The following is a 26999-nucleotide window of genomic DNA, read 5'->3' as shown; positions in this document are numbered from 1 at the left end:
GTGCCCTGTGCTTCTCATTTTACAGATCAGTCACTTATAGGTTCATAGGTAGGTACTAGGCTATTGCCCCTAGGGCTAATACAAGCCTAGCCAAAAAATGTACCCTGGCTTTCGCCACCCAAGAAAATTATTTTCCTGTGCCCCTGTCGATCAGAGCCACAGAAGTGATCCCCGGGGTGAATTTCCCATTTCCCATCCAATCATCAAGATTTTTCTTGAAGATTGCTAATGAGGAGCTCTGTTTGACATAGATAGGTAGTCTGTTCCAGAGTATGGGAAGTCTCTGGGACAGGAATCTATCCCTCCAGCATATTCTTTTATTGTGGTGACAAGGTTAAGGTCCCTAGAGGGTGTAGCTCAGAGGGATTGGGATTTCTTTAAGTGGAGCATGTCCAGCAGCTCTGGGTTTGACATAGCTTTGTATGTTAGGCAGAGATCGCCCCTGAGTAGGCGATATGCGATGGAGTAAAGCTGTAGTTTTTTGAGACGGTCTGCATAGGGCATCTGTTTGAGGCCAGTAATCCTCTTTGTGAGGTATTTCTGTGGTCTTTCCAGTTGTTGTAGATGTCTTGTGAGGTACATACCAAAAGGGGCGTTGTACTCTATAATGGGTCTAATGAGTGATGAGTAGAGGGGAACAATGACCTCTTTTTCTGGATGAGAATCCTTTTGTGATGAAATGAGCCACGTAGAAGGATTTCCTGACCACTGTGGCGATGTGATTATCAAAGGTGAGACTACTGTCCACCTGTGTCCCAAGGTCTCTTATCACATTTTTGGCATTAAGTAGACTACCAGCTATGTGGTAGTTCATGGGTACAGAGTTTTTACCAAAGGGAGTGACAATACACTTTTTGGCATTGAGCTTCAGGCCATGGCTTTGACACCAGGTATCTGTCTCAGTGAGACCCTTTTGTAGTTTGTCCACATCGTTAGGAGTTTCGATTATGGCTCCTAGTTTGCAGTCATCTGCAAACTTTGTTAGCCAAAGACCTTCTGTGTTGGCCTGCACTTCAGAGAAGTAGATATCAAACAGGAGAGGACCCAGGACTGAACCCTGTGGTACTCCACTTGTCACTGGTCTGATGTTGGATTTGGAATCCGCTACTTTCAAAGTGTGGGTCTGTCCATGAGCCAGTTGGCAACCCATCTTGTGATATAGGGATTTATACCTAGTTTAGTGATCTTATCTATAATTCCAGAGTGGGGGATGGTGTTGAAAGCCTTGGCGAGATCTAGATAAGCTGTGTGAACCATTTTACCCTCATCTATGGCTTTGGTGACTGCTTCAAAGAAGTCAATCAGGTTTAGGAGACATGATCTGCCTTTTACAAATCCAAACTGAGTAGGGTCCAGAGTTTGGAGATTACCAATGTATTTGTTTATGAATTCCACGATGATACATTCCATGGCCTTGCAGACCAGGCTCGTCGGGCTAATGGGGCGGTAGTTCCCGGGGTCCGTCGTGGCTCGCCCTTTTTGGAGTGGGATAACTGTCATGGTGCACCATTCAGTGGGTACAAAGCCTGAGGTGAGGCTATGATTGAACATGGTACTTAGGTAGGGTGCCAGTTCATTCTGTAGTTCGTGTAGAATGCAGCCTGGGATATTGTCAGGTCCCTTGGATACTGTGTTCTTGGCTTTGGAGAGTGTGTTTTTTTACCTGCGCAGCCGTGATTATAGGCACTTTGCATTCTTCTGGTATAGAGATGGGCTCTGTAGGGGGTGAGAGGGGGGTAAAGTTAGCACTGAATCTATCTGCTAGGATGTTGGCAATATCATTTGGTTCTGTATATTTAGTGCCATTATGCTGTAACTCAGAGCAGATCTGAGTGTTCCCATTTAGATTCTTGACATAGCTATAGAATGCTTAGTGGTTGTCTTTAGAGTCAGTGGCAATTTTGTTTTCATAACTAGCTTTGGAGGATTTTATGAGGGATCTCAGCTTCTTACTGAGGTTGACCAGGGAGTTCCTCCAGTCATGGGATTTTACTCTTTTTTGCAACAGTTTCTTTCTTCTGTTGTAGAGTTTGTTTATGGCAGAGAACCACCAGAATGGCTTCCTTTTTTTTTGGATGATAACATCTTGGTTCCATTAGGGATAGCATGATCCATGCACTCATGTAAGTGCTTATAAAGTGCATTTGTGTAGGATTCGACAGTCATACCTCTATTGTCCGTCTGCATGGATGTCATGACGTTTGACACTTCTGTCTTAAGAAGTGTGAAGTTGGCTTTTGAGAAGTTTTTTACAATGGTTTCCCTAATTGGGGCTGGGGGTGGGATGTGGATGTCTAGGCTGATTAGCTTGTGGTCGGATCTGACCAACGAGGAATTGACCTCTGGTGTGGAACACCGGTTTCCCATGTTGGTAATGACCAGGTCTAGGATATTGCTGCCCCTGGTGGGGGTGTGAATAAGTTGATCCAAGGCATTGGAATTTATGAATTCTAGAAAACGTTTAGCAAAAGAGTTGGTACATGAGTAGTTTTCCCAGTTAATGGTGGGGTAGTTGAAATCGCCCATTATTAGGGTGTTGGGTTGTACCCTAATACTTTCCAGTGTATCAAGAAATGAGGAGTGTGAATCCTGGGGCATGGTGGGGGGTCTGTAGCAAGCTACAATTTGGATTGCGGTCTTTCCCAGAGTTAGTTGCACTTGGATAATCTCGGCTGCATTATGCTGTGCAACTTGCCTGGAGGTGTGGATATCCTTAATGAATATGGACACGCCTCCGCCTTTAGTGCTTCTTTCTGGGTTAGGTGGCCGAAAAGTGTGGTATGAATTGAAGCCTGGTAATGCAGGGGTGCTCTCTGGAGCTTTGAACCAGGTCTCTGTCACTGCACAGATCTTAATGTTCTCCATTTTAAGGAGTGCCTCGAGTAAGTGCATTTTGAGGTTTAGACTTCTAGCATTGAGTAGCATTACCCTCAGATTTTGCTTGCTTGTACCTGTTACAGTGGTAAATTTGTCATTTGAACCTTTCCTAAAAAAGGCACTATAGGGGTGGCAAGAGCCTTAGCCAGTATCCGGAATCCTAAAGTCGACAGGTGCAGGCCATCTCTGGCAAAGCATTGTGGGCTGTCGATCATGTCGTCCCAGGCAGACAAATACTGGATCCCCTTAGAATGACACCAGAAGCTTAGCCAGTTGTTAAAGTCAATCATTTTGTCCTTGTACTGTGGTATCATTCTGGGTGATGGCAGGATGCAACTCAGGGTTAGGGTCATACCTGCCTGGGATACAAGATCGGAGAGCTCCTCCATGTCTCTTTTCATGTAGTCCAGGGAGGTATGTCTCAGGTCATTCACACCAACATGGACAATGACAGTGTCATATTTGTACTTATTGTGGAGTGACCTGAGAGTGCATGCGTTATGTGGTGGATCCTGGCACCTGACAGGCAGCTGACAGTCACTTTCTCCTGGTTTAGTCTAGTGAGTGGAACATCAGTGTGCCTGACTATAGACTTGTGATATATGCTGGCCACTTGGACACATGATTCATCTTAGGACAACTACCTTACCTCATCCTTCTATAGTTAAACATGAATCTCCTGTCTTCCTCCTAGTTGTTCTCTGAGCCCAAACTAATGTAGGTTATGGGGCTTTCTCCACTCCTGTCTCTTGGTCTGGAATACACTTCCTGCAAGTATCAGGACTGTTCCAGGTGTTATTTCTTTCTCACACACACTTCATGCAGCATACCTTACTGAGAAAGGTAAGTATTGAACCTGGCGCTACTTATGGAACTCTTACAGTGCTCTGAATTAGTTATGTACTTCATGTCTCATCACAGATTACAGCTTCACTGACATGAAGGTGTTGGATCATGACAGAAGTTTGATTGTGTGAACATTGTACGGTGTTGGTATGTTTTAGTATTCTATGTGCCTCTTTACCTAATATACTTTAATATATTGATCTCTTGTTAGACTGAGATTTCCTTTCCCATGGTTTTCACTATATATTTCTGTTCTACACAACGTTTAGTTTGTTTTCTTTATACAGCTGACTCTGGGTCAGACTGAAGTGGTTGTTTATATCATTATATTTGCTGAATTACCAAAATGTAATAAATAAGTAATAAATACTGGTGGAGCTGTATGTGTTTAACTCTGAATGCTAACTTAATGTACACACACAAACACACACACACACACACACATACACACACACACACACACACACACACACACACACACACACACACACACACACACACACACACACACACACACACACACACACACACACACACACACACACACACATACACAGACACGTGGACACACGTGCGCGCGGGTGCGAGTGCGTGTGCACACGCGCGGACACACACACACACACACACACACACACACACACACACACACACAATAAAGGTTTAACAATATGGAAATTACTTGAGTGGCTTGTATTCATGCAAGGTTTTCATTCTTGCTTTTATCATTTTCCTTCAGGTGTATTTTGAGAACAACCCATTGGAAACCTACGTATTCCCAGAAGAATACAGTTTATCTTTAAATTTTGTCTCCTTTTAATTTGTAGGGTATAATATCCCAGTGGACCACCTTTGGTCATTTATTTTCAAAGACAAGATGCTTCCATCTGATATTGGTGACAGAAGAAGGAATTTGCAGCAAAATCAGCTTCCTGGTAACAGAATTAGCAGTAAGTACATGAATTATATTCCACTTGGTATAACTTTAAATTAAGTGTAAATTAAAAGTCTTGCAGAAGTATAGGGGGGAGTATTCTCTACAGACTTATATTCATAGAAGTGTTAAAGGGACAATCCCAGTGACTAAAATTCAGGTCCAACTACAACAAATGCAAGTAATGCCCACTTTAGCGATGTCACTCACATTCCCACCCACATTGTCATTTTTCTGTTAGATTTCCTGTATTTCCTAAATAAAAAACTATTCTTTTGTTTCTCACTGTCAACTATCATTTCATTTTGTGTTCCTATCCCATTTGAATCGGATCTTTGTTCCCAACTCTTCACATGTAATAAGTTTTTGCCTCTGTTTTAATCCATCTTTTCACTTGTATTGTCAGTAGTTTAACTTTTTTTTTTTTTTTTTGCAGTTATACTTTCTGTAGGATCGTTATTAAGCACTTATAAGTGCAAACTGCTCCTTACATTAACTTTTTTTTCAGAATGATTATTCGTTGTGCTTTCATTACGTAGTTTCTTTTAAAGGGACTGTAATATATTTGAGTTTCAGACTTCATAACCTTCACAAACTCTTTTTTTTTGGGGGGGGGGCTGGTGGTAGCTATTTGATTTTTCATTCAGGGGAAGGCCTCAGGGGACAGAAGGAAATGTGGTGAACCCGATACTGTTTTGGTTTTACTTTAGAACTCGAGTTATGGTTTCTGTTTACGTCGCTGTCACCTGGAGTTTGACCGATGTGCGATCAGACTGGGTGTTATTACGAGTGCTCCGTAAGTGGTGAGTGATCTGTTCTTGATTCTTTTGGCAAAGGCTTATTTGACCAGGTTATTGTTGGTCATTGGTGAGCACACCTGTCAGCACTGTGTATGTTATTGTTTGCTTTTCTTGCTGTCCAATTCACTAGCCACAGTTTGGGCTTGCGTTTCATTTTGTTAGTCAGACTGCTTAGTATAAGTTTGAAGTAAATACACACTGTTTGTCATAGTTTTTGTCACTTTCCAAACCCATACAGTGTTGTCTTTTTCTTTTCCTCTGAGGAATTGTGTGATGAATAAACAAGTGTTGAAGACATTGAATCTACTCAGGTTGGGTATCCGAGCTTCCCTTGCAGGAATGTGGATCCTTCACAGCATGTTTTTTATTATCTCTGGGTGGATGGAGAGTTTGGCGAATCAGAGTATCAGAATATGGCTTCAATTATAGTCCCATAAATCAGTGGAATATTCATCCCTTTTCTTATGTGTCTGTTTATTGGCAGTGAGGAAATAGGTGATAAGCAGAGCTTCAGTGAGACACTATCCCATTAATAAACTTTTGTCATTAATAACCACACTCCATGGTTGCATGTATTGTTAATAAAGTGGCAGAAGTAATTGCATAACTTTATGATATAAAGTAGGCTGTGCATTAAAACATGAATGTAGTACTGCTTATTAGTTAATGCTCATCAGTGCACTAGCCCAGTCAAGAAAAGTAAATAAATAAATAAATGTTTTACTGATTAAATATATGAAACCTGATGCTTAGTTTTGGTATTTTCGTTTAAAGATTTCAGGTAGAAAATTCACTAATTTCAAGAATGCATTATATTGATATAAGTCCGTTTTGAGAGTGGGGGGGTCCCTATTCTTTTGAGGAAGTAGGACATGAAGCTTGACCAGTAAATGATGTCAGATTGGTGAGTGTGTTTCAGTGTATCCCTTCATGATAGGAAAACCTGCCCATGAGCAGCCTAAATGTGGTACTGCATGGTGCAAACAAATATTTGTTATTACTAGGTTATGACACGGAAGTATGCATGTATTGAGTGAAAATAAATACAGGACAAGTTGTGTGAACATTTAAATATTTACAGAAGTGCTGAAGTAGTTGTGTTTTTTGTAATTCGTAGGGGTATCTCATAGTTTGTTTGTCTTTTCGGCTTTTCCTGGTTAGGGGTCGCCACAGCGGAACTCCAGTCCGCTAATGAATGGCAGTAGATTTTTTTATGGTGCCAAGTTACCAGCCCAACGCCCAGCCTTCAGCAAAGGCACGCCCATTCACATATGTCTTTTGGAGGCCACTCGACTGCGGGGAGGACATACAGACTCCAGACAGAAGGCACTCCAGCCAAGAATCGAACAGGAGAACCTCTTGCTGTGAGGCAAGAATGAGACCGCTGTACCACTGCGGCTTAGTAGTGTAAAGAAAATATGGAAATGTGTTTTATTAACTGACAGAATATATGTTTGATAGAGATTCACATTACTATTTCCTTTCCCTGCCGATAGTAAAGTGAAATAATTGCTTTTTATTTGGTTGTTGTAGAACTGTTGTGGCACAAAGAGTATAGTGCATTATGTTGATTTTTTTTTTTGTATGTCACAGCTGTTAGGTAAGGGCAATATGCCCAAACATGCTTGTTCAAGGGAGCCTGCAGTCCTAGTCAGCAGTTTACTGTGAGCTGTGTTATTCTGGTCTGTGCTCAAATTATGGGCAATAAGGTGAATATTATAAGTATGTATTACGCAGTTGAAGACTGTTTTTTTTTTTTTTTTATTTCAGATGTCATTGCAACTAGAGCTTAAAAAATTTTTATGTGACAAAAATTTTACTCAAATTCTAGCAGAAGTTTTCTTATGGTGAAAGTGACAGTATAGTTTTATTCAGTCTGCTACACTACTTGATCTTGTACAAATATCAAATTTAAAGACCCAAGTCGTACGGTTTCTTGCCAGTTTCCTTATGTGAAATGGCACTAACTTTTACAAACCTCGTGTGGCACACCTGAAGAGCCAGGTGCTGCCAGTTCATATTCACAATAAAGGTGCAGAAAAGCACTTGTGTTTGTCTGTGGTTAATTTAACTGTTATAGAAAGCAAGTAGTAGCTTTGCTGTTTATTTATATTTGTTTACCGGTAAAGGCCAACTGGGAATTAAAATCCATTTTCATAGGAGACCCGGAGGAAATAAGCTGCATGACTGCAGAAGCATCTAGAATATATTAAGACATATTAAGAGTTAAAGTAATGACTTAATTGCACCGTGCCATACATAAATGTTAAAGTGAATAATGTATAAATGTTATACAAAGACACTTTTGGAGATTGAATTCTAATACACGTAATTTTTTATAATAACTTCAACTTAATGCAGTATTGGCGGTTGCTCTATACAGTATACATAGTTTAAAGGAAATTTTTATACAAAGACAGTACTGGAGATAGGCACTCAAGTAGCATGGGGGAGTAATGATTATTGAGTGCCCAGGTTGGGCTGGCATAAGTGTGAAAAAATGAAAAAAAGAGAGATCTATACCACTGTACTGGAAATGAGAGTCTTGGAATTGTGACAGATAAGAAATTAATGTGAGACGAGGTATAGCTCTGAGGATATATGAGTAGTAGTTAGTTGAGGAATATATAACAGAAGATGTGCAAAGGGAAGGCAAGTGGTTATCAGAGAGAGATGTCTTTGGGATAAGAGGTCGATTAGGACCTTGAGAAGGTCAGTAATATTTTGAGTGAGCATTCTGATGATGCTTAGCTTAGACGAAGTGAGTCTGCATAATGGATATGCAGTAGTTGATGGTTTGCAGTATGGTGTGATGCTTAAATTAGATGAAGTGAGTCTGCACAACAGATGTGCAGTGTTGATGGTTTGCAGTATGGTGTGATGCTTAGCTTAGACAAAGTGAATCTGCATAATGGATGTGCAGTAGTTGATGGTTTGCAGTATGGTGGGATGCTTAGCTTAGACCAAGTGAGTCTGCACAACGGATGTGCAGTAGTTGATGGTTTGCAGTATGGTGTGATGCTTAGCTTAAACCAAGTGAGTCTGCACAACGGATATGCAGTAGTTGATGGTTTGCAGTATGGTGTGATGCTTAGCTTAGACAAAGTGAGTCTGCTCAACGGATGTGCAATAGTTGATGGTAGTCTGCACAATGGATGTGCAATAGTTGATGGTTTTCAGTATGGTGTGATGCTTAACTTAGACGAAGTGAGTTTGCACAACGGATGTGCAGTAGTTGATGGTTTGCAGTATGGTGTGATGCTTAACTTAGACGAAGTGAATCTGCACAATGGATGTGCAATAGTTGATGGTTTGCAGTATGGTGTGATGCTTAGCTTAGACGAAGTAAGTCTGCACAACGGATGTTCCGTAGTTGATAATTTGCAGTATGGTGCTGTATGGGGACAGGAGGAAGTAGAGGGAGGAGCTTATCAGGTGCTTTAGAGCTGTGACATTGCCAAGTGTCAAGAAGGAAGTGTTTTGCATCCTTTTGAAGGTTTTTGTTGCATTTATTTGATAGTGGGGTTCCACTGTTTGGCACAATGCAAACATTTAGTCCCCATGAGAGTTGTGTGAGAAATCACATTTGCCAGACATTTTTTACATAAACAGAGTACAAGTAGGAACATACCTGTGTAGTAGACTGTGGAGGGACAGGTTTGTGGCTAGTGGAGGATTTTTTTGCCGTTTTTAATTGGTCGAGTTTAAAAAAGTTAAGTAAGTTTAGCCAGTTTAGAGCTACACAGTGGTGTGTTCTTGTAGGAAAGTTTGTGAAGTGACTTGTAGTCTTGTATGACAGTTCAAATTTTGTGAGATGTGTTAATTTGTAGTTTGGTAAAGACTGCTAGGGTGTATGTCAGGGGAAGACAAACGGCCTTCCATGATTGTTCTTATAGCTTACTTGGTGAATGTGTAGATCAAATTTTATGTGTTGATCAATAGTGATTCCAGGTAATTTAGAGTGGTGAACAAGTTCAATGAATGTCCCATCATATAATTAAAGCCTAAGTGGGTTGAGCAGTGTTAATGCCAGTTTAGGTGTGAAGGGTATTTTTTGTTTTTTGGGGGGGTGTAGAACTATGTTAGATTCCGGTAACCATGCTTCAAAAAGATATCCAATATTCCTTCACATCTGTGTAATTTCAAAGATAGAGGAAGATATAGATATGATGATGGAGTTCTCTGCATACTAGATCAGAGTGGAGTTAGTGCAGTCTGCAGGTTGTGGGCAAATATATTAAAGGTAAGTGGGCCAAGGATAGATCCTTGAGGAACACTGACTGGAATGGGAAGGAATGTAGAAGAGGCTTGTATCTGTTTTAGACTTTGAGTTCTATTGTGGAGGTAAGATTTGATCCACATGATAGCTTTGTTTGATAAGCCACAAGTCTGTGAAGGCAAATGGAGATTGTGGTGTGAGACAGAATCAAAAGCTTTAGAGATGCTGAGGAATACTGAGAAGACCAAGCAATTTTTGTTCCTAAGGGTGTTTACAGTGTTGAAAAATGAGAGGAACGCTGTGTCTGTACTATGGGAGGGCCAGAAGCCATGCTGATATGGTGATATAAGATTATGGTTGAGGAGGAAGGTTAGCAGTTGTGAATGGTTATATTTATCTAGTTTTTTGAGAAGGGTAATAGATTGGCTATGGGTCTGAAATAATAAGTATCAGAGGATGGGCCACCTTTGTGTGGAGAGAATGAAGGATTTTTTCTAAATGGAGGGAAGTATGTTTTTTAGAATTATCTGTTAAGATATAGACAGGGTAAACTAAGCTTTTCAGCTGCTAGTTTGATACTCTCTGGGGAGGCAGTGATGGTGAGTTTGTTTTTTGAGGTACCGTTTGATGGTTTTGGTGAAAAGAACTATTTTGAAGTCAGTAGTATTTTCAGTATGGCGTGGGAGCTGGAGGCTGTGTGACTACTGTGGTTAGAGTTTTGAGTGTGAAGTGGCAGTATTGTTAAATTGTGTGCGTGTGTGTGCGTGTGTGTGTGTGTGTGTGTGTGTGTGTGTGTGTGTGTGTGTGTGTGTGTGTGTGTGTGTGTGTGTGTGTGTTTTGGAAGTACAGGCTGCATAGAAGTTAGATTTGGTATAGAGTGTTTGGTTGTGAAGTTTTGCCTGGTTTAAGTTTAGAAATGGTATACCAGAAAAGTTTGGGGGATTGGTATGGTGTTTCTTTTGGAAGCAGGATTACATTTTTTTGTCTGAATTTGTTTGGGCTTTGGCTTTATTATAACACAGTTGACAGTAATACTTCTAGTTGTTGGTAGTCTTATCTTTTGCCAGTTGCTCTATGTTTTATTTCTTAGATAAATTAACTGTTGGTAGGTAGCATGAGGCAGGGTGGGGGGAGTAGATTTGATTATTGTGTCTGATTGGGGAATGAGAATTTAGGATGTCTAAAGGGGTATTTTTTTATGTGGTAGAAAGCTTCATCTAGTGGTAGAACTTTAGAGTGCACCAGTAGCAAGCCTGGATGGATGCAAGGACTGAATTCTTGTTGACATTATAATAAGTGACAGGCTTATAGATTGTTTTCTGCTCTAAAACACAGCACGTTAGTAAATATTGAATTGGAGGTCACTTTGGTCAACTGGTAGACTGCCTACATGGCTGTTGATGATTGGGTAAGTAATATTTTTACTACAATTTCTACTTTGGGAAAAGTGGAAATTATTTATGGTATAGGGAAAGCTGTATGTTATTTTAGTACAGTAGTTCAGTGCTATCCCCTTTATTGCTTGTACGGTCAAGGTGTAGTAAGCTGTAACCAGGTAGCAAAATCACTTCAGAAGCCATAGTGGGTTTTAACCATGCCACGATTATGACCAAGATGGCAGCATTGTTTGATTCAATCCAAGAGTGTAAATGGGATTTTGTTACATATGTCACGGTTGTTTACATAAGAGTTGGTTTTGATGTTGTTTGAGCCTGTGAGGTGCTGATTGTTGGGGAGATGGGGAGCCCTGCGTAGAAGAGAATCAGAAGTGGAAGGGCAAGTAACGTTGATTTGTGCAATTTAGATCGGTTGTTTGGTAGTTTGAATGGGGAGTTTAGTAGTGTGATAACAGTGGGTCAGCTTGAGATGTTTGGAATGTGAGGGAAGATAGTAAGCTATTAATAGGTGATGGATATTGGTATGGTGATGGGGGATGATATCTGAGTAGGATTGGATGTACGTGTGTATAGATTTTGTGTTAAAGGGTAAAGTATAATGGTGGACGTGATAGCTGAGCGGAGTAGGGATAATGGCCACTATTTTATGGGTGGGGACTATCCTTGTATTTCATTTAGAGGTTGAGATGAAATTGGTGTTAGTGGGGTGATAATGTATGTTGCTGATATGACAAGTGTGAGGTTAAAATCTATAGGTGGAAGGGGAGAGACTGAGAGAATAGGTAGAGGCCAGAAGGGTTAAGTATTAGGTAGAGCTGGTACAAGGTAATGTGGAAGGAGTTAGATGGCATGAGAATTTTCTTTAGTAGGGTTGTGAATGTTTATTTGGTACAAGATGGGAAGTGGCTATTTTAAGTTTTAATGTAGAGTAAGGGTGGAATGGTAAGATTTTGCTTTAGTTTTCTAGTTGACAGGACTGAAGTTTTTGTGCTTAATTATAAGTCTTGTTTTTAGTTATTCGCTGAACTAAGACATAATACATGTATTGTATTGTAATGGCTAATTATGGAATTGAGCTGTAACATGAAGTGCAGAGAATTTGTCCTCTATTTTTCTAGAGCATGTAATGGAGGGATGTTCCCACTCATGTGCTCTTCTGTTTCTCCTCATTTTTATCTCCCTTGAACATGTCTTTCTGAAGCCACTGATACTTTTCACTGCTGGCCTCTTCGTTTTGGTACCTTTCACATTATTACTGCTGATACTTTTCACTCCTGGCCTCTTCGTTTTGGTACCTTTCTCATTATTACTGCTGATACTTTTCACTGCTGGCCTCTTCATTTCGGTAGCTTTCACATTATTACTGCTGATACTTTCCACTTCTGGCCTCTTCGTTTTGGTACCTTTCACATTATTACTGCTGATACTTTTCACGGCTGGCCTCTTCATTTCGGTAGCTTTCACATTATTACTGCTGATACTTTCCACTCCTGGCCTCTTCGTTTTGGTACCTTTCACGTTATTACTGCTGATACTTTTCACTCCTGGCCTCTTCGTTTTGGTACCTTTCACATTATTACTGCTGATACTTTTCACTCCTGGCCTCTTTGTTTTGGTACCTTTCACGTTATTACTGCTGATACTTTTCACTCCTGGCCTCTTTGTTTTGGTACCTTTCACATTATTACTGCTGATACTTTTCACTCCTGGCCTCTTTGTTTTGGTATTTTTTACATTATTACTGCTGATACTTTTCACTGCTGGCCTCTTCGTTTTGGTACCTTTCACATTATTACTGCTGATACTTTTCACTCCTGGCCTCATCGTGTTGGTACCTTTCACATTATTACTGCTGATACTTTTCACTCCTGGCCTCTTCGTTTTGGTACCTTTCACATTATTACTGATGATACTTTTCACTCCTGGCCTCTTTGTTTTGGTACCTTTTACATTATTGCTGCTGATACTTTTCACTCCTGGCCTCTTCGTTTCAGTAGCTTTTACATTATTACTGCTGATACTTTTCACTCCTGGCCTCTTCATTTCAGTACCTTTCACATTATTACTGCTGATACTTTTCACTCCTGGCCTCTTCATTTTGGTACCTTTCACATTATTACTGCTGATACTTTTCACTCCTGACCTCTTCGTTTTGGTACCTTTCACATTATTACTGCTGATACTTTTCACTCCTGGCCTCTTCATTTCGGTACCTTTCACATTATTACTGCTGATACTTTTCACTTCTGGCCTCTTCGTTTCGGTACCTTTCACATTATTACTGCTGATACTTTTCACTCCTGGCCTCTTCGTTTTGGTACCTTTCATATTATTACTGCTGATACTTTTCACTGCTGGCCTCTTCATTTCGGTACCTTTCACATTATTACTGCTGATACTTTTCCCTCCTGGCCTCTTCACTTCGGTAACTTTCACATTATTACTGCTGATACTTTTCACTCCTGGCCTCTTCGTTTCGGTACCTTTCACATTATTACTGCTGATACTTTTCACTGCTGGCCTCTTCATTTCAGTACCTTTCACATTATTACTGCTGATACTTTTTACTCCTGGCCTCTTCATTTCGGTAGCTTTCATATTATTACTGCTGATACTTTTCACTCCTGGCCTCTTCGTTTCAGTACCTTTCACATTATTACTGCTGATACTTTTCACTCCTGGCCTCTTCGTTTCGGTACATTTCACATTATTACTGCTGATACTTTTCACTCCTGGCCTCTTCATTTTGGTACCTTTTACATTATTACTGCTGATACTTTTCACTCCTGGCCTATTTGTTTTGGTACATTTCACATTATTACTGCTGATACTTTTCACTCCTGGCCTATTTGTTTTGGTACATTTCACATTATTACTGCTGATACTTTTCACTCCTGGCCTCTTTGTTTTGGTATTTTTTACATTATTACTGCTGATACTTTTCACTGCTGGCCTCTTCGTTTTGGTACCTTTCACATTATTACTGCTGATACTTTTCACTCCTGGCCTCTTCGTTTTGGTACCTTTCACATTATTACTGCTGATACTTTTCACTCCTGGCCTCTTTGTTTTGGTACCTTTCACATTATTACTGATGATACTTTTCACTCTTGGCCTCTTTGTTTTGGTACCTTTTACATTATTACTGCTGATACTTTTCACTCCTGGCCTCTTCATTTTGGTACCTTTCACATTATTACTGCTGATACTTTTCACTCCTGGCCTCATCGTTTTGGTACCTTTCACATTATTACTGCTGATACTTTTCACTCCTGGCCTCTTTGTTTTGGTACCTTTTACATTATTACTGCTGATACTTTTCACTCCTGGCCTCTTCATTTCGGTACCTTTCACATTATTACTGCTGATACTTTTCACTCCAGTCCTCATCGTTTTGGTACCTTTCACATTATTACTGCTGATACTTTTCACTCCTGGCCTCTTCGTTTTGGTACCTTTCACATTATTACTGCTGATACTTTTCACTCCTGGCCTCTTCGTTTCAGTAGCTTTCACATTATTACTGCTGATACTTTTCACTCCTGGCCTCTTCATTTCAGTACCTTTCACATTATTACTGCTGATACTTTTCACTCCTGGCCTCTTCATTTAGGTAGCTTTCACATTATTACTGCTGATACTTTTCACTCCTGGCCTCTTCATTTCGGTACCTTTCACATTATTACTGCTGATACTTTTCACTCCTGGCCTCTTCGTTTCGGTACCTTTCACATTATTACTGCTGATACTTTTCACTCCTGGCCTCTTCGTTTCGGTACCTTTCACATTATTACTGCTGATACTTTTCACTCCTGGCCTCTTCGTTTCGGTACCTTTCACATTATTACTGCTGATACTTTTCACTGCTGGCCTCTTCATTTCAGTACCTTTCACATTATTACTGCTGATACTTTTTACTCCTGGCCTCTTCATTTCGGTAGCTTTCATATTATTACTGCTGATACTTTTCACTCTTGGCCTCTTCGTTTCAGTACCTTTCACATTATTACTGCTGATACTTTTCACTCCTGGCCTCTTCGTTTCGGTACATTTCACATTATTACTGCTGATACTTTTCACTGCTGGCCTCTTCATTTTGGTACCTTTCACATTATTACTGCTGATACTTTTCACTCCTGGCCTCTTCGTTTTGGTACCTTTCACATTATTACTGCTGATACTTTTCACTCCTGGCCTCTTCGTTTCGGTACCTTTCACATTATTACTGCATTGCTTTTTGATTGTATACTTGGATCCTTTTTTTTTTTTCTTTTCTTTTTTTGCACACCTTATTGGTAGTTTTTTCTTTTTTTCTTAGCTTATAAGAAGAGGGTTTAGTTCCTTCAGTGTTGTTTATAGGCTGTTAAGCCTCATGTATGCTAATTATGTGATGATGTAAACTGGTGTCAGTGATTACTATTGCATTTATTAGTGGGTAGGAAAGACTTGTTGCTTGAGGTTTGTTTTAAGGAAAGATGCTCATTTTCCAGAGGTTTATAGGGCTTTTCCCCCTTTCCAGGATTTAAAACGCTGTTTTTTGGATTTTATATTCCCAACTTTTCTCAAGTTATCTCTTTAAACTAGATTGCATAATTTGATAGCCTGCTGTGTTAATTTACCAGTAATATAGCATGTAGACACATAGTCCACACACGTGTCGCACTGCCATCAAGGCTTAACCATAAAAGGAATATATTAATCATAGGAAACTTCATTGTGGGATGCACAGATGTGCCCCTCACCAGGCTGGATAAGGAGAAAATCATGGTAAGTTGTTTGTCAGGTGTCAGAATCCATCACATCAACCACACACTCAAATTCAAGTCCCTCAGCAAGTACTGTTATGACTCAGGCATAGTACATGTTGGTGTGAATGACTTGAAACATATCTCTGTGGCTTTAAGCATCACCCAGAATAATGCCTCAATACAAACAAGAAATGATTGACTTTAACAATTGGCTTAGATGTTCATCGTGTTTCACTGTTGCAGTCATTACTCTTGGGTTATCCTGCTGGCAGGCTACCTGCAGTCGGCCAGAATTCCAAAGTCTAGGTCCGGCGTCATTTGCTGTCACCTCTTCCCTGACGTTAGTGCGCCAGGGGTATAAAAGATGCAGCCAACGCCATTTTCTTCAGTCTTTCTTGCCGCGCGGTGCCCAAAGCAAAAGCAGTTCACAAGTGCCGGTCGGCCGACTCCTGAGATTTTCAAATTCGAATTTCAGAACCAAAGTCTTCATTAAAGCTAAGTACCCTGTTGGGGAAACTTTTTTCTTGCTCCAGACCGATGTCAGAAAAAGTTAACAATTATATTTCATGTGGGAAGCAAATACCTCATAAGGATTTTCACTCTTACTGTATTCCTTGCCTAGGCCCTGATCACAACGTTGCTAGCTGTCGGTTTTGTGCTAGATTTAACCAACGCACTATTAAGCGTCGGTTCGATTTTGCATTTCATTACTTTGACCAAAGATTTAACCCTGGTAGATGGCGATATACATCCTAACCCAGGACCCTTTACTAGTCCCTCTGAAGCTACTCCTATTATCTCAAAATCCTCCCTTCATTTACCAACCTTTAATGCTCATTCCTTACTCATAGGACACCTTAATATCAGAAGTGTAAACAACAAAGTCACCCTTCTCCACTCTCTTCTTGACTACTACTCTTTCGACATCCTATGTTTAACAGAAACCTGGCTAAAACCCCTCACCAAGGATACAGAAATCATCCCACCAGGATATAACATCATAAGACAAGACCGCAATACCCGCAAAGGAGGGGGAATTGCTCTAATATTTAAGACTGATCTAAATATAACCCTAGCACCCTTTGCCCCCCCTGAGAACACTAAAACTGAAATCCTTATATCATAGCTACAACTAAACCCACATAAAGCCATATATATTATCAGCACCTATCTTCCTCCTGGAAATAACTCCATAATTATAGAAAATCTCCTTAGCTGGGCATCAACCACCTTTCCACAAGAAACTGTAATACTTGGAGACTTTAACCTCGACTGGTCATCAGTTAACACCACTAACCCAGTCTCTCATATTAATCTCCATGGCTTTACTCAGACTATTAATACCTCCACTAGAATTAATAAACCTAACAACAAAGAAAGTATACTAGATTGGATTCTTGTTAATAAACCACAGCTACAATACCTTACCGGCACTTTACCAGATGACATTAGTGACCACAACTTAACCTATATCATAAGAAAGAAGAATATTGCTACTAATGCCCCCACCATCCGAACATCTCGTAGCACAAAAAACTTTAACCCCATCCTATTTAACATTGAACTGAATGCCTGCAACTGGATACCTCTACAAATTCTTCCACTAGAAGAAGCAGTTCAGTATTTTAATAACACATTCCTATCCATCCTAGATAATCATGCACCAAAAAGAACTATCAGAGTCAAAACTAAACCCGCTCCCTGGCTATCTAAGGAAACAAGGCACAAAATGTTACTCAGAAACAAATCCTGGATAAAATGGAGAACTAGTAAATCTCCCTCTGACCAACAGACCTTCAGACACTTAAGGAATAGTACTAAAAAAGCTATTATCTTAGACAAAAAAAAAATACTATAGCAACCTCCAATCAATTAATCATAATAATCCCCAAAAATTCTGGACAACCTTGAATAGACTTCTTCACCCTGGACAAACTACCACCCCCTCTCCCTCTGGATCCGAAAATAATTCCTCCCAGGAAACTGCCAATGCTTTCAATTCCTTCTTTACTAATACTATCAATTCTCTGGCCTCTCACCTTTCCTTTGACAACTCTAGCATCCCTGCTCAAGCAGCATCTACTCAACCTTCCTTCACGCTACAACCTATCTCTACCACCTTCATCCAAAGATGTATCCAAAAACTAAAACCATGTACCCCATCAGCTGACCAACTTCCATCTGAATACCTCCAAAAAGCAGCTATGGCTATAGCCTATCCCATATCCATCCTTATCAATAGAACAATTAATGAAGGTATCATACCTGACACCTGGAAGATCTCACACATTATACCCCTGCATAAGGGAGGTAACTCAAATGAATACTCTAATTATAGGCCTATAGCACTCTTATCTCCCCTAGCTAAAATCATGGAAAAATGTGTTCACTTCCAACTAATGAACTACTTAACTAAAAATAACATTCTAACTCCCTGTCAACATGGCTTCAGGCCTTTTCACAGTACTACCACTGCTCTCCTTTCCTTTACTGACTTCATAAACACAAACCGCAATAATAACATTCTTTCCTCTGCACTCTTTATTGACCTGTCCAAAGCTTTTGACATGGTCAACCACCCCCTCCTCATAAAAATACTTGAATCTCTTGCTTTAGAACCTAAAGCTATCCTTTGGTTTACCTCCTACCTCACTAACAGAAAACAGGCAGTCCTCTGGGAAAACAAACTCTCCTCTCTCCTTCCTATTTCTCTTGGTGTCCCACAAGGCTCCATTCTTGGGCCTCTCCTTTTCTCTCTTTTTATAAATGACCTACAATCAGCTATCCCTCAAGCTACTTGTATACAATACGCTGATGATTCCACTCTCATTTGCTCAGCTAAAAACATTCCTGAGCTACAAACTATTACTCAAAATGTATTCCACACAGTAAAAGCTTGGTTCCTAAAACGCTGCCTACTCTTAAATGCTAAAAAAACTAAACTCCTCCTCTTTAAACCAACTACTAGATCCCCCACTTTAGATTTCTCTATCTCATCTATTAATGGTACCCTCATATCAGCTGACCCCACTACCAAACTGCTAGGTGTCATGATTGACAACAATCTTACCTATGATTGTCACATCAATAACACCATTAAAACTGTAAACAGAAAAATGGGCTCCCTATACAGAATTAGAACATTCTTAACCCCTGCAGCCAAAGCTACTCTTGCCCACTCTCACCTTATTTCAACTCTTTTCTACGCCTCACCAATTTACACTAACCTGAAGAAAAATAATCTCTCAAAATTGGCTAACACATACAATAGTATTGCTAGATTTGTGACTGGTAATCAATTTAGAACACACCACTGCATGAACCTTCAACAACTTCACTGGCTTGAATTAGAAAATATGTTGCTTCTTTCCCAACTCTCCTTTGTCCATAGAGCTCTGTACCAACCTAATAACACTCCTGCACTCTCCAAACTTTTGACCCCCTACTCTAACCTGAACTCACTTCGTTCCTCCAGTAAACTACTAGTAACTTTAACTAAATCCAACAACCTTGCTGGTGCCTAGCTCTTCTCTAACGCCCTTGGCAAACACTGGAATCAACTTCCTACTGAACTTACTTCTATTCCAACTCCTATTCTGTTCAAACAAAAACTCAGAAGCTACCTTAAAAATCTATGGTTATGTCCATGCTGTAACCCCGACTAACTCTCCCTATAACCACCTCTACTCCTCCCTCTCCCTCTCCTTCCTCCTCCTTTCCTTCTACTATCTGTATGACCATCTCTTGACAAGCCTTAACTCTCTATTATCCTTCTCCTCCTTTAAGATTGTCTTATCTTTACTGCAAGTATAAATTTTATTCATCTACTCACTCTTTCAGTAGTTTTCTTGTCTCTCTTTTACTCTCCTCAGATAACCTTCCTATAAAATATCTTGAAATAAGTTTTAACTGTATTTTTATGGTGTGAAATTGAGGTATCCACTCATGTTATGTTATGTGAATAATAAATCCCATGATGTCTTCCTGTATATTTGCATATTCCCCCTCCTTTCCTCTTTCTTTCCAAGTTTATTTTTTATTTTTTGTTTATTTTTTGTAAATTATGTAACTGTGTTTATACATATGTGGAGCTTTTCTCCCCGGGCCTCTACTGAAAATGGAAATATATCCAGTTAGACTAGCCCGGTTAACAAATGTAAAATAAATAAAATAAATAAATAATTATATAATGCCGTTGGACCAGCCGACAACTGGAGTTTACAAAAAGCGCAAGGAAAAAGATAGGCATCCAAGGTCCAAAACCGATGACGAAGCCTCTGCTAGGCCAGTCACCGGTTCTCAGTGAGGCACTTTCGCAGCCCCTGGCGCCTGCTACCTCAGAGCCACAGGCCACTTCCGACTCCCACGTGGAGCTGACTGGGCCTCTGGAAACTCAAGGTATTCGACACTCGGAAAACATTCCCTCAGATGGGTCCAGAGCCGCTGAGCAGGTATCGGCTTCTGAGGGTGTCTTCATAGGTTCATAGGTATGTACTAGGCTTTCAGCCTTAGGGCCTATATAAGCCTAGCCAAAAAATGTACCCTGGCTTTCGTCACCGAAGAAAATTATTTTCTTGTGCCCCTGTCGAACAGAGCCACAGAAGTGATCCCTGGGGTGAATTTCCCATTTCCCATACAATCATCAAGATTTTTCTTGAAGAGTGCTAATGATGACATATTAAGCCATCTTCAGCTTCAAAGACAAAGACTAAAGCAGCTCTAAAGACAAAGAAAAAAGTACAGCATTCTCCTTCTCAGATTTCCATGCCTAAAAAACAGATGCTCAAAATGGCTGAAGACCTAATTAGTTTGATCAGAGGTTCCCATCCCCCTCCTGATAAGAGGCCTAGGCAAGAGACAGAGTATGATTCTTCTGATCAGGTTTTTATTTCCTCTGATTCCTCTTCTGAACAGGATTACTCCATGCTTCCCTATGAGGATTCTGATGCTGAAGAATCCATTCCTTCAGCCTCACCTCCTGAGGATTATTCTTTTGGGGAAACCCTGCATACAATGAGGGAGCATTTCCACTGGGAGAGCCAAGATTATTCTCAATCTAAGAAAAGGCTCAGAGACTTTCTACTACTTCCTCAGCACAGACCCCTTGCTATTCCACCTGTCCTGGATATTGTAGATGATGTATTTTCAGAGTTCGGTCTGTCCCCTGACTCTTTACCCCCCTGCACCTGCTAAGCCAGAGTCTGCCAGACAGGTGCTACAGGGTCCCGGATTCTCATAAATTCCTATATAAAAACCAAGCTGCTGACCCAGAAACTATATCTCAGGGTCCCAAAGGGGTTAAAGCTTCTACTGCAAAAAACCCTGTCCCCTTTGATAGGGATTCCAAGGCTCTAGACAGATGGGGGAAAAAAGTCTACACTTCTGCTACACTGGCTGTAAGGGCTATAAATTGTCAGTTTCATATGCTTAAATATCAGCAATATTTAATGTCACTGCTTAAACAGAAATTGTTGACAAATACTGAAAGTTCAGAGAACAAGGAACTGCAGGATTTATTGCATGCAGCTGAACAAGTGGGAAAGCATACTTTGCAATGTGGTTATGATTCACTGGAGGCCTCTTGCAGGGCCGCTGTTACAGGTTCTGTTATTAGAAGGCATGCTTGGTTAAAGGAAAAGAATCTGCCTGATCATGTTAAAGCAAAATTATTAGATGCACCATTACAGCATGATATTTTGTTTGGTACTTAAGCAGAAGAGGTGTTGAAAAAATGGAGGATAAAGCAAAATCCATGCAGACAGTCAAGGATTTCTTACAGGTGCAGCCACCCAGGTTTAGCAGGAACTGGCCCTCCAAAAATTGGTCCTTTCCAGTGTCAGACAGACCACAACGAGGCAGATACAGGCGTCCCAGAGGCAGATCTCAGCCCCAAGGCTCATACATACCTAAACAATGGGGTGCTCCCACCTCCAAAAGCGGAGAAGACAAATCACAACCTTACAGGAAACAGTCCCAATGACTTTTCTCTACCAGACCCAAGCACTTTTCTTTTGTCAGCCCCCTTAGGGGGAAAACTAGCATTTTTGTCATCAAATTGGCAAATGATTACCCAAGACAAATGGGTCCTGAACATAGTGTCCCAAGGCTACAGGTTCCATTTTCACACCCTACCAAGGTCAAAAGGTATGCCAGACCTGCCACACAATCAATGGGCAGAGGCACAAAAACAAATTACAGCCCTCATTGACATGAGGGCCATTCAGCAAGTACCACTACAAGAGCAGGGGCAAGGATTTTACTCCAGACTTTTTCTAGTACCCAGAAAGGACAAAACCTGGAGACCAATACTGGACCCGTCTATACTAAATACGTTTCTGGAAGTTCCAAAATTCAAGATGTTGACTCTACAGCAGCTACTGCCCATGCTGGGCAAGAAGGCTTGGCTCGTAACTTTGGACCTAAAAGAGGCATACCTGCATGTCCCAATCAGACAATCTTGCAGAAGATACCTCAGATTCATAGCTGGCTCAATGCATTACCAATTCTCTGCACTGCCCTTTGGCTTATCTACTGCACCCAGGGTCTTCACAAAATGCATGGCACCAGTAATTGCATTTTGCAGACAAAAAGGAATTCAAATATATCCCTACTTGGACGACTGCCTAATTCAAGCAGAGAACAAAGACATTCTTCTGAAGCATCTGGCATTTGTAAAAAGATTACTAATTGGCCTAGGGTACACAGTAAATGAAAAAAAATCAAAACTAGTGCCCTCTCAAGAGATAATATTCCTGGGTGCAAGCTTAAATACAACTGCCTAGATGGCTTATCTCACGCCAGACAAACAAAAGCATCTGACTACTTACTTCAAGAAATTGGCAACAAAAACCCACTTATCTGCAAGGAAAATCCTGCAGACCTTGGGTTTCATGGCATCTTGCATTCTACTAATTCCATATGCCAGACTGCATATGAGGAAACTACAATGGTACCTAAAAAGTGTTTGGATTCAGCATTGCCACAGCATAGAAACAGTAATTGCACTCATTCCCTGCCTGCAACAGGAGTTTCGATGGTGGGCAGAAGCCTGTCACCACAACAAGGGTCTGCCATTCAGTTTACCCACAGCCAGACAGACACTGACAACGGATGCATCGGATTATGCCTGGGGGGCCCATATGGCAGGAAAATGTATTCAGGGCACATGGCCTGCAAACCAGATGCATCTTCACATCAATCAAAAAGAGACGCTAGCTGTTCAAAATGCCCTGACAGCTTTCAAGGACCTGCTTCATCCAGGACAGTTACTGATAAAGACAGACAACACTACGGTCATGTGGTACATAAACAAGCGGGGAGGTCACATTCCTACCCCCTCTGCAGACAAGCAATGACCTTATGGGACAATGCATTGGCTTTTCAAATTCACCTGCAAGCACAATTCCTGCCAGGAAAAACAAATACTCTGGCAGACGAACTAAGCAGAAACCTCATGGATCCCCATGAATGGAAACTGGATCCACAAGTCTTCAGCATGATAATAAGGAAATGGGGATGCCCAGACATAGATCTATTTGCCTCCCCTCACAACTGCCAATTGCAGAGATTTGCACAAGGATTTATCACAAGCAAGCATGGAAAGTGAACGCCCTATCCTTCAGCTGGAAATTCTAACGGTATATGCTTTTCCCCCACTGCCTCTTCTTCCTAGGTTACTCTTAAAGGTCAGACAAGAGAAGCCAAAAATTATACTGATTGCACCAGACTGGCCATGCCAGTACTGGTACCCAATCCTAAAGAGCTTGTCTCAAGGTCCAGCATGGATATTGCCTCAAACTTCTCACTTGCTGACCCAACAAAACAATCATATCCTGCACAGCCAACTCAGGACCTTAAATCTGGCAGCATGGCGGATAATGTAGCCATTCGGAACACTCCACTTTCAAAAGCTGTTATGGATGTTATCTTGTAGGCCAGGAGGCCCAGCACCAGAAAATCTTATGCAGAAAAATGGAAGAGATTCTGTGCATGGAACCAGGAACAAGGCATTGACACATGTGTACCAAATATCCCTCAGATTTTACAATACCTAACTGAGATGCTGAACAAAGGCCTTTCCTTCTCATCAATTAAGATTCATGCCTCTGCCATTTCAGCCCATTACAATACGGAACCACCTATCTTTTCTCATCCTTTAATAAGGCAGTACCACAGAGGGGCCAAAAACATTAGGCCTCCAAGGAGAGCACCAATTCTGGCCTGGGACCTCAATTATGTTTTGGAAAAACTCACACTGCCTCCTTTTGAGCCAGCATCAACAGCAGATATAAAATTATTATCCTGGAAAACAGCTCTGCTGCTAGCAATAACCTCTGCAAGGTGAGTCTCGGAGTTACAAGCACTCATGGCTGTGGAACCTTTCATCATTTTTCATCCAGACAGGGTTTCTCTGAGGACAAACCCTACATTTATGCCTAAGGTGGTGTCCAGTGTGGCCCTCAACCAAACCATTCACTTGCGTACCTTTTATCCAAATCCACAGAACAAGGGAGAGAAAATTCTGCATTCTTTGGACATACACAGGCAGTTACGCTTCTACTTGGACAGAACTAAAGCTTTCAGAAAGACTGAGCAACTTTTAGTGTCATATGCTGCAGGATCACAAGAAATGGCTATCTCAAAACAGACTATTTCTAAATGGATAGGCCATTGCATCCATTTCTGCTATTTTCTACATGGCAAATCAGTGCCTAAGGGCATTAGGCCTCATTCCACCAGAGCAGCAGCCACTTCAGCAGCCTTCCTCAGAGGAGTACCAACCAAAGATATCTTAGAGGCTGCAACTTGGAGTTCAGTGCACACCTTCACAAAGCACTACCACTTACCTCTTTACCTCTAAGTCCAGAGCAGGCTTTGCCACTGCAGTTTTGCAGGGCCTCATAGCCTCTCCTAATCCGATTTAGCCTAGCCACCCTACCTCAACTTTGGGATTCAACCCAAGAGTAATGACTGCAACAGTGAAACACGATGAACATAGTACAGTTGTGTACCTACCATAAATGTAGATGTTCGAGTGCATTCTCTGTTGCAGTCCAGGTTACCCACCCACCATTCCCCTTCTCTTTGCTGGGACTTATCTGCACCTCTCTATCCTATACAACCTATTTGGTGTATTTGCTTGTAGATGAAGGACATGTTATTTTTGTGCATGCATTTTTATTGGCATATTTTTCAGCCTACCAATTTGGGGGCACCTGACATCTGGGGCAAGAAAAACTGAAGAAAATGGTGTCGGCTGCATCTTTTATACCCCTGGCGCACTGACATCAGGGAAGAGGTGACAGCAACCGACTAGACTTTAGAATTCTGCCAGCAGGATAACCCAAGAGTAATGACTGCAACAGTGAATACACTTGAACATCTACATTTATGGTAGGTACACAACTGTACTTTTCTGCTGTCATTCTAAGGGGATGCAGTACCTGTTGGCCTGGGAAGACATGACTGACAGATCATAATGCTTTGCCAGAGATGTCTGCAGCAGTCTCCCTTGGGTTTCAGGCTCCTGGCAAAGGCTCTTGCCTCCCCTACAGTGCATTTTTTTGGCAATGTCTTGACCAACATGAGAATCTCATGTAAATGCAATTTAAAGATCATGCTGCTGAATGCTAGGAGCCACAACATGAAACTGCACATATTGCAAACATTTTTAACCCTGAAAAATGTTCACCTTTGTGCAGTCACAGAAACCTGGTTCAAAGCTGTGGAGAGCACCTCAGCCTTACCTGATTATTCACCCAATCATACATACAGACCCCAAACAGAGGGCGGCAAAACCAAAGGAGGTGGTGTTTCAATACATATTAACTATATATACACCTCCAGACTGGTCAAACAGTATGACACACAGGAGATGCTCCAGGTACAGTTAACAGTTGACCAGAGCCCTATTCAAATCATAGTTGGCTTACAGGCCCCCAAGGTTAACTCAGGACACCCACACTGCCTGTCTGGATTTCCTCAAATCTATTAATATTAAACCCTATACCCTGATCCTGGTGGATATTAACTACCCAACCATTAACTGGAAGAACTACTTGAGCCAAAACACAAATTCTCAGATTCCTTGACTTCGTCAGTGCAAATGTCTTGGACCAGCTGGTTGACACCCCAACAGGTGACAACATCTTGTACTTGGTAATAACCAACATAGAAAACCACTGCAGCATCCCCACAGTGTCATCATCTCTGGTAACATCAGACAACAAAGCAGTCACCTACAAAGTCACCATCTCCCCTGCCTTCCCCCCAGCTAAGACTAAACCAAAAAACTTCTCCAAAGCTGATTACATTCTCCTGAGGGAAGGTCTAAACAGCTTCACAGCCCCCTCCACAACAGTAGGAACCGTCACTAATGTCCAAATCTACACCAAAGTACCGTATGACCATTTATATAAATGCATGGATTCAGCAATACCTGACAGGAAAAAATCCTCCTCCTCAAGGAAGAATAAACCTGTCTAGTGGACATTTGCTATAAATAAACTCTACAACAAAAGAAAAAATTGCTGCTCAGGACCAAGAAGGAACAGGTGCCAAACTGGAAGCAATCTCTTCTTGGCCTAAACAGGCAAATAAGGGTATTAGCAAAGTTCCTCCACAGCTAGCATTGGGTCCAAATTGGCCACATCTACTAAAGATGATCATAAGGCCTTCTTCACATACATCCGCAGCCTAAGGAGGGAACACCTAAATCTACTCAGAAGTGTTGGTTAAGGACACAACATACACAAATGCCGTGGATATAGCCAACCTGCCATAAAACTTCATCCCTCTGTCCACCCCCCCATCAGTAATCCAGGATATCCCCAGCATCTGCTCCCCATCCTTTATCTCTAGGGGACAGTTCATTACCACCCTCTCAAAGGCTAGAAACACAGCTTCCATGGGACTTAATAACATCCCAGGCTGCATCCTGCATCAACTCAGACAGGAACTCACAGCACCATTATGCACCCTATTCAACCTAAGCCTGAGTACCAGTTTCATCCCAGCTCGAATGGAGGATAGCCTCCTTCATCCCTGTGCACAAAGGTGGAGCATCCACCAATCCAAGCAATTATAGACCCATCAGCCTAACTAGCCTGATTTGCAATGCCACGGAATCCATTATCATGGAGGACATTAACAAGGACATTGGCAATCTCCAAATGCTTGATG

The 26999-nt window shown here is 41.2% G+C and overlaps 1 protein-coding gene across 1 annotated transcript in view; it reads left to right on the top strand.

The window, feature by feature from the left end:
* LOC122798763 (zinc finger protein 883-like) overlaps positions 1–26999 on the top strand; it is a 221297-nt gene that overhangs the window by 86043 nt on the left and 108255 nt on the right. The window contains exon 3 of the mRNA XM_044067871.1: positions 4548–4670. Coding sequence (XP_043923806.1) covers positions 4548–4670 — 123 coding nt within the window. The remainder of the gene's footprint in view (positions 1–4547; positions 4671–26999) is intronic.

Source organism: Protopterus annectens, chromosome 3.part1, assembly GCF_019279795.1.
Source record: "Protopterus annectens isolate FY-2018-M chromosome 3.part1, PAN1.0, whole genome shotgun sequence".
Lineage (NCBI taxonomy): Eukaryota > Metazoa > Chordata > Ceratodontiformes > Protopteridae > Protopterus > Protopterus annectens.
The sequence above is the reverse complement of the archived record's forward strand: the minus strand, read 5'-3'. Positions and strand labels throughout refer to the sequence as shown.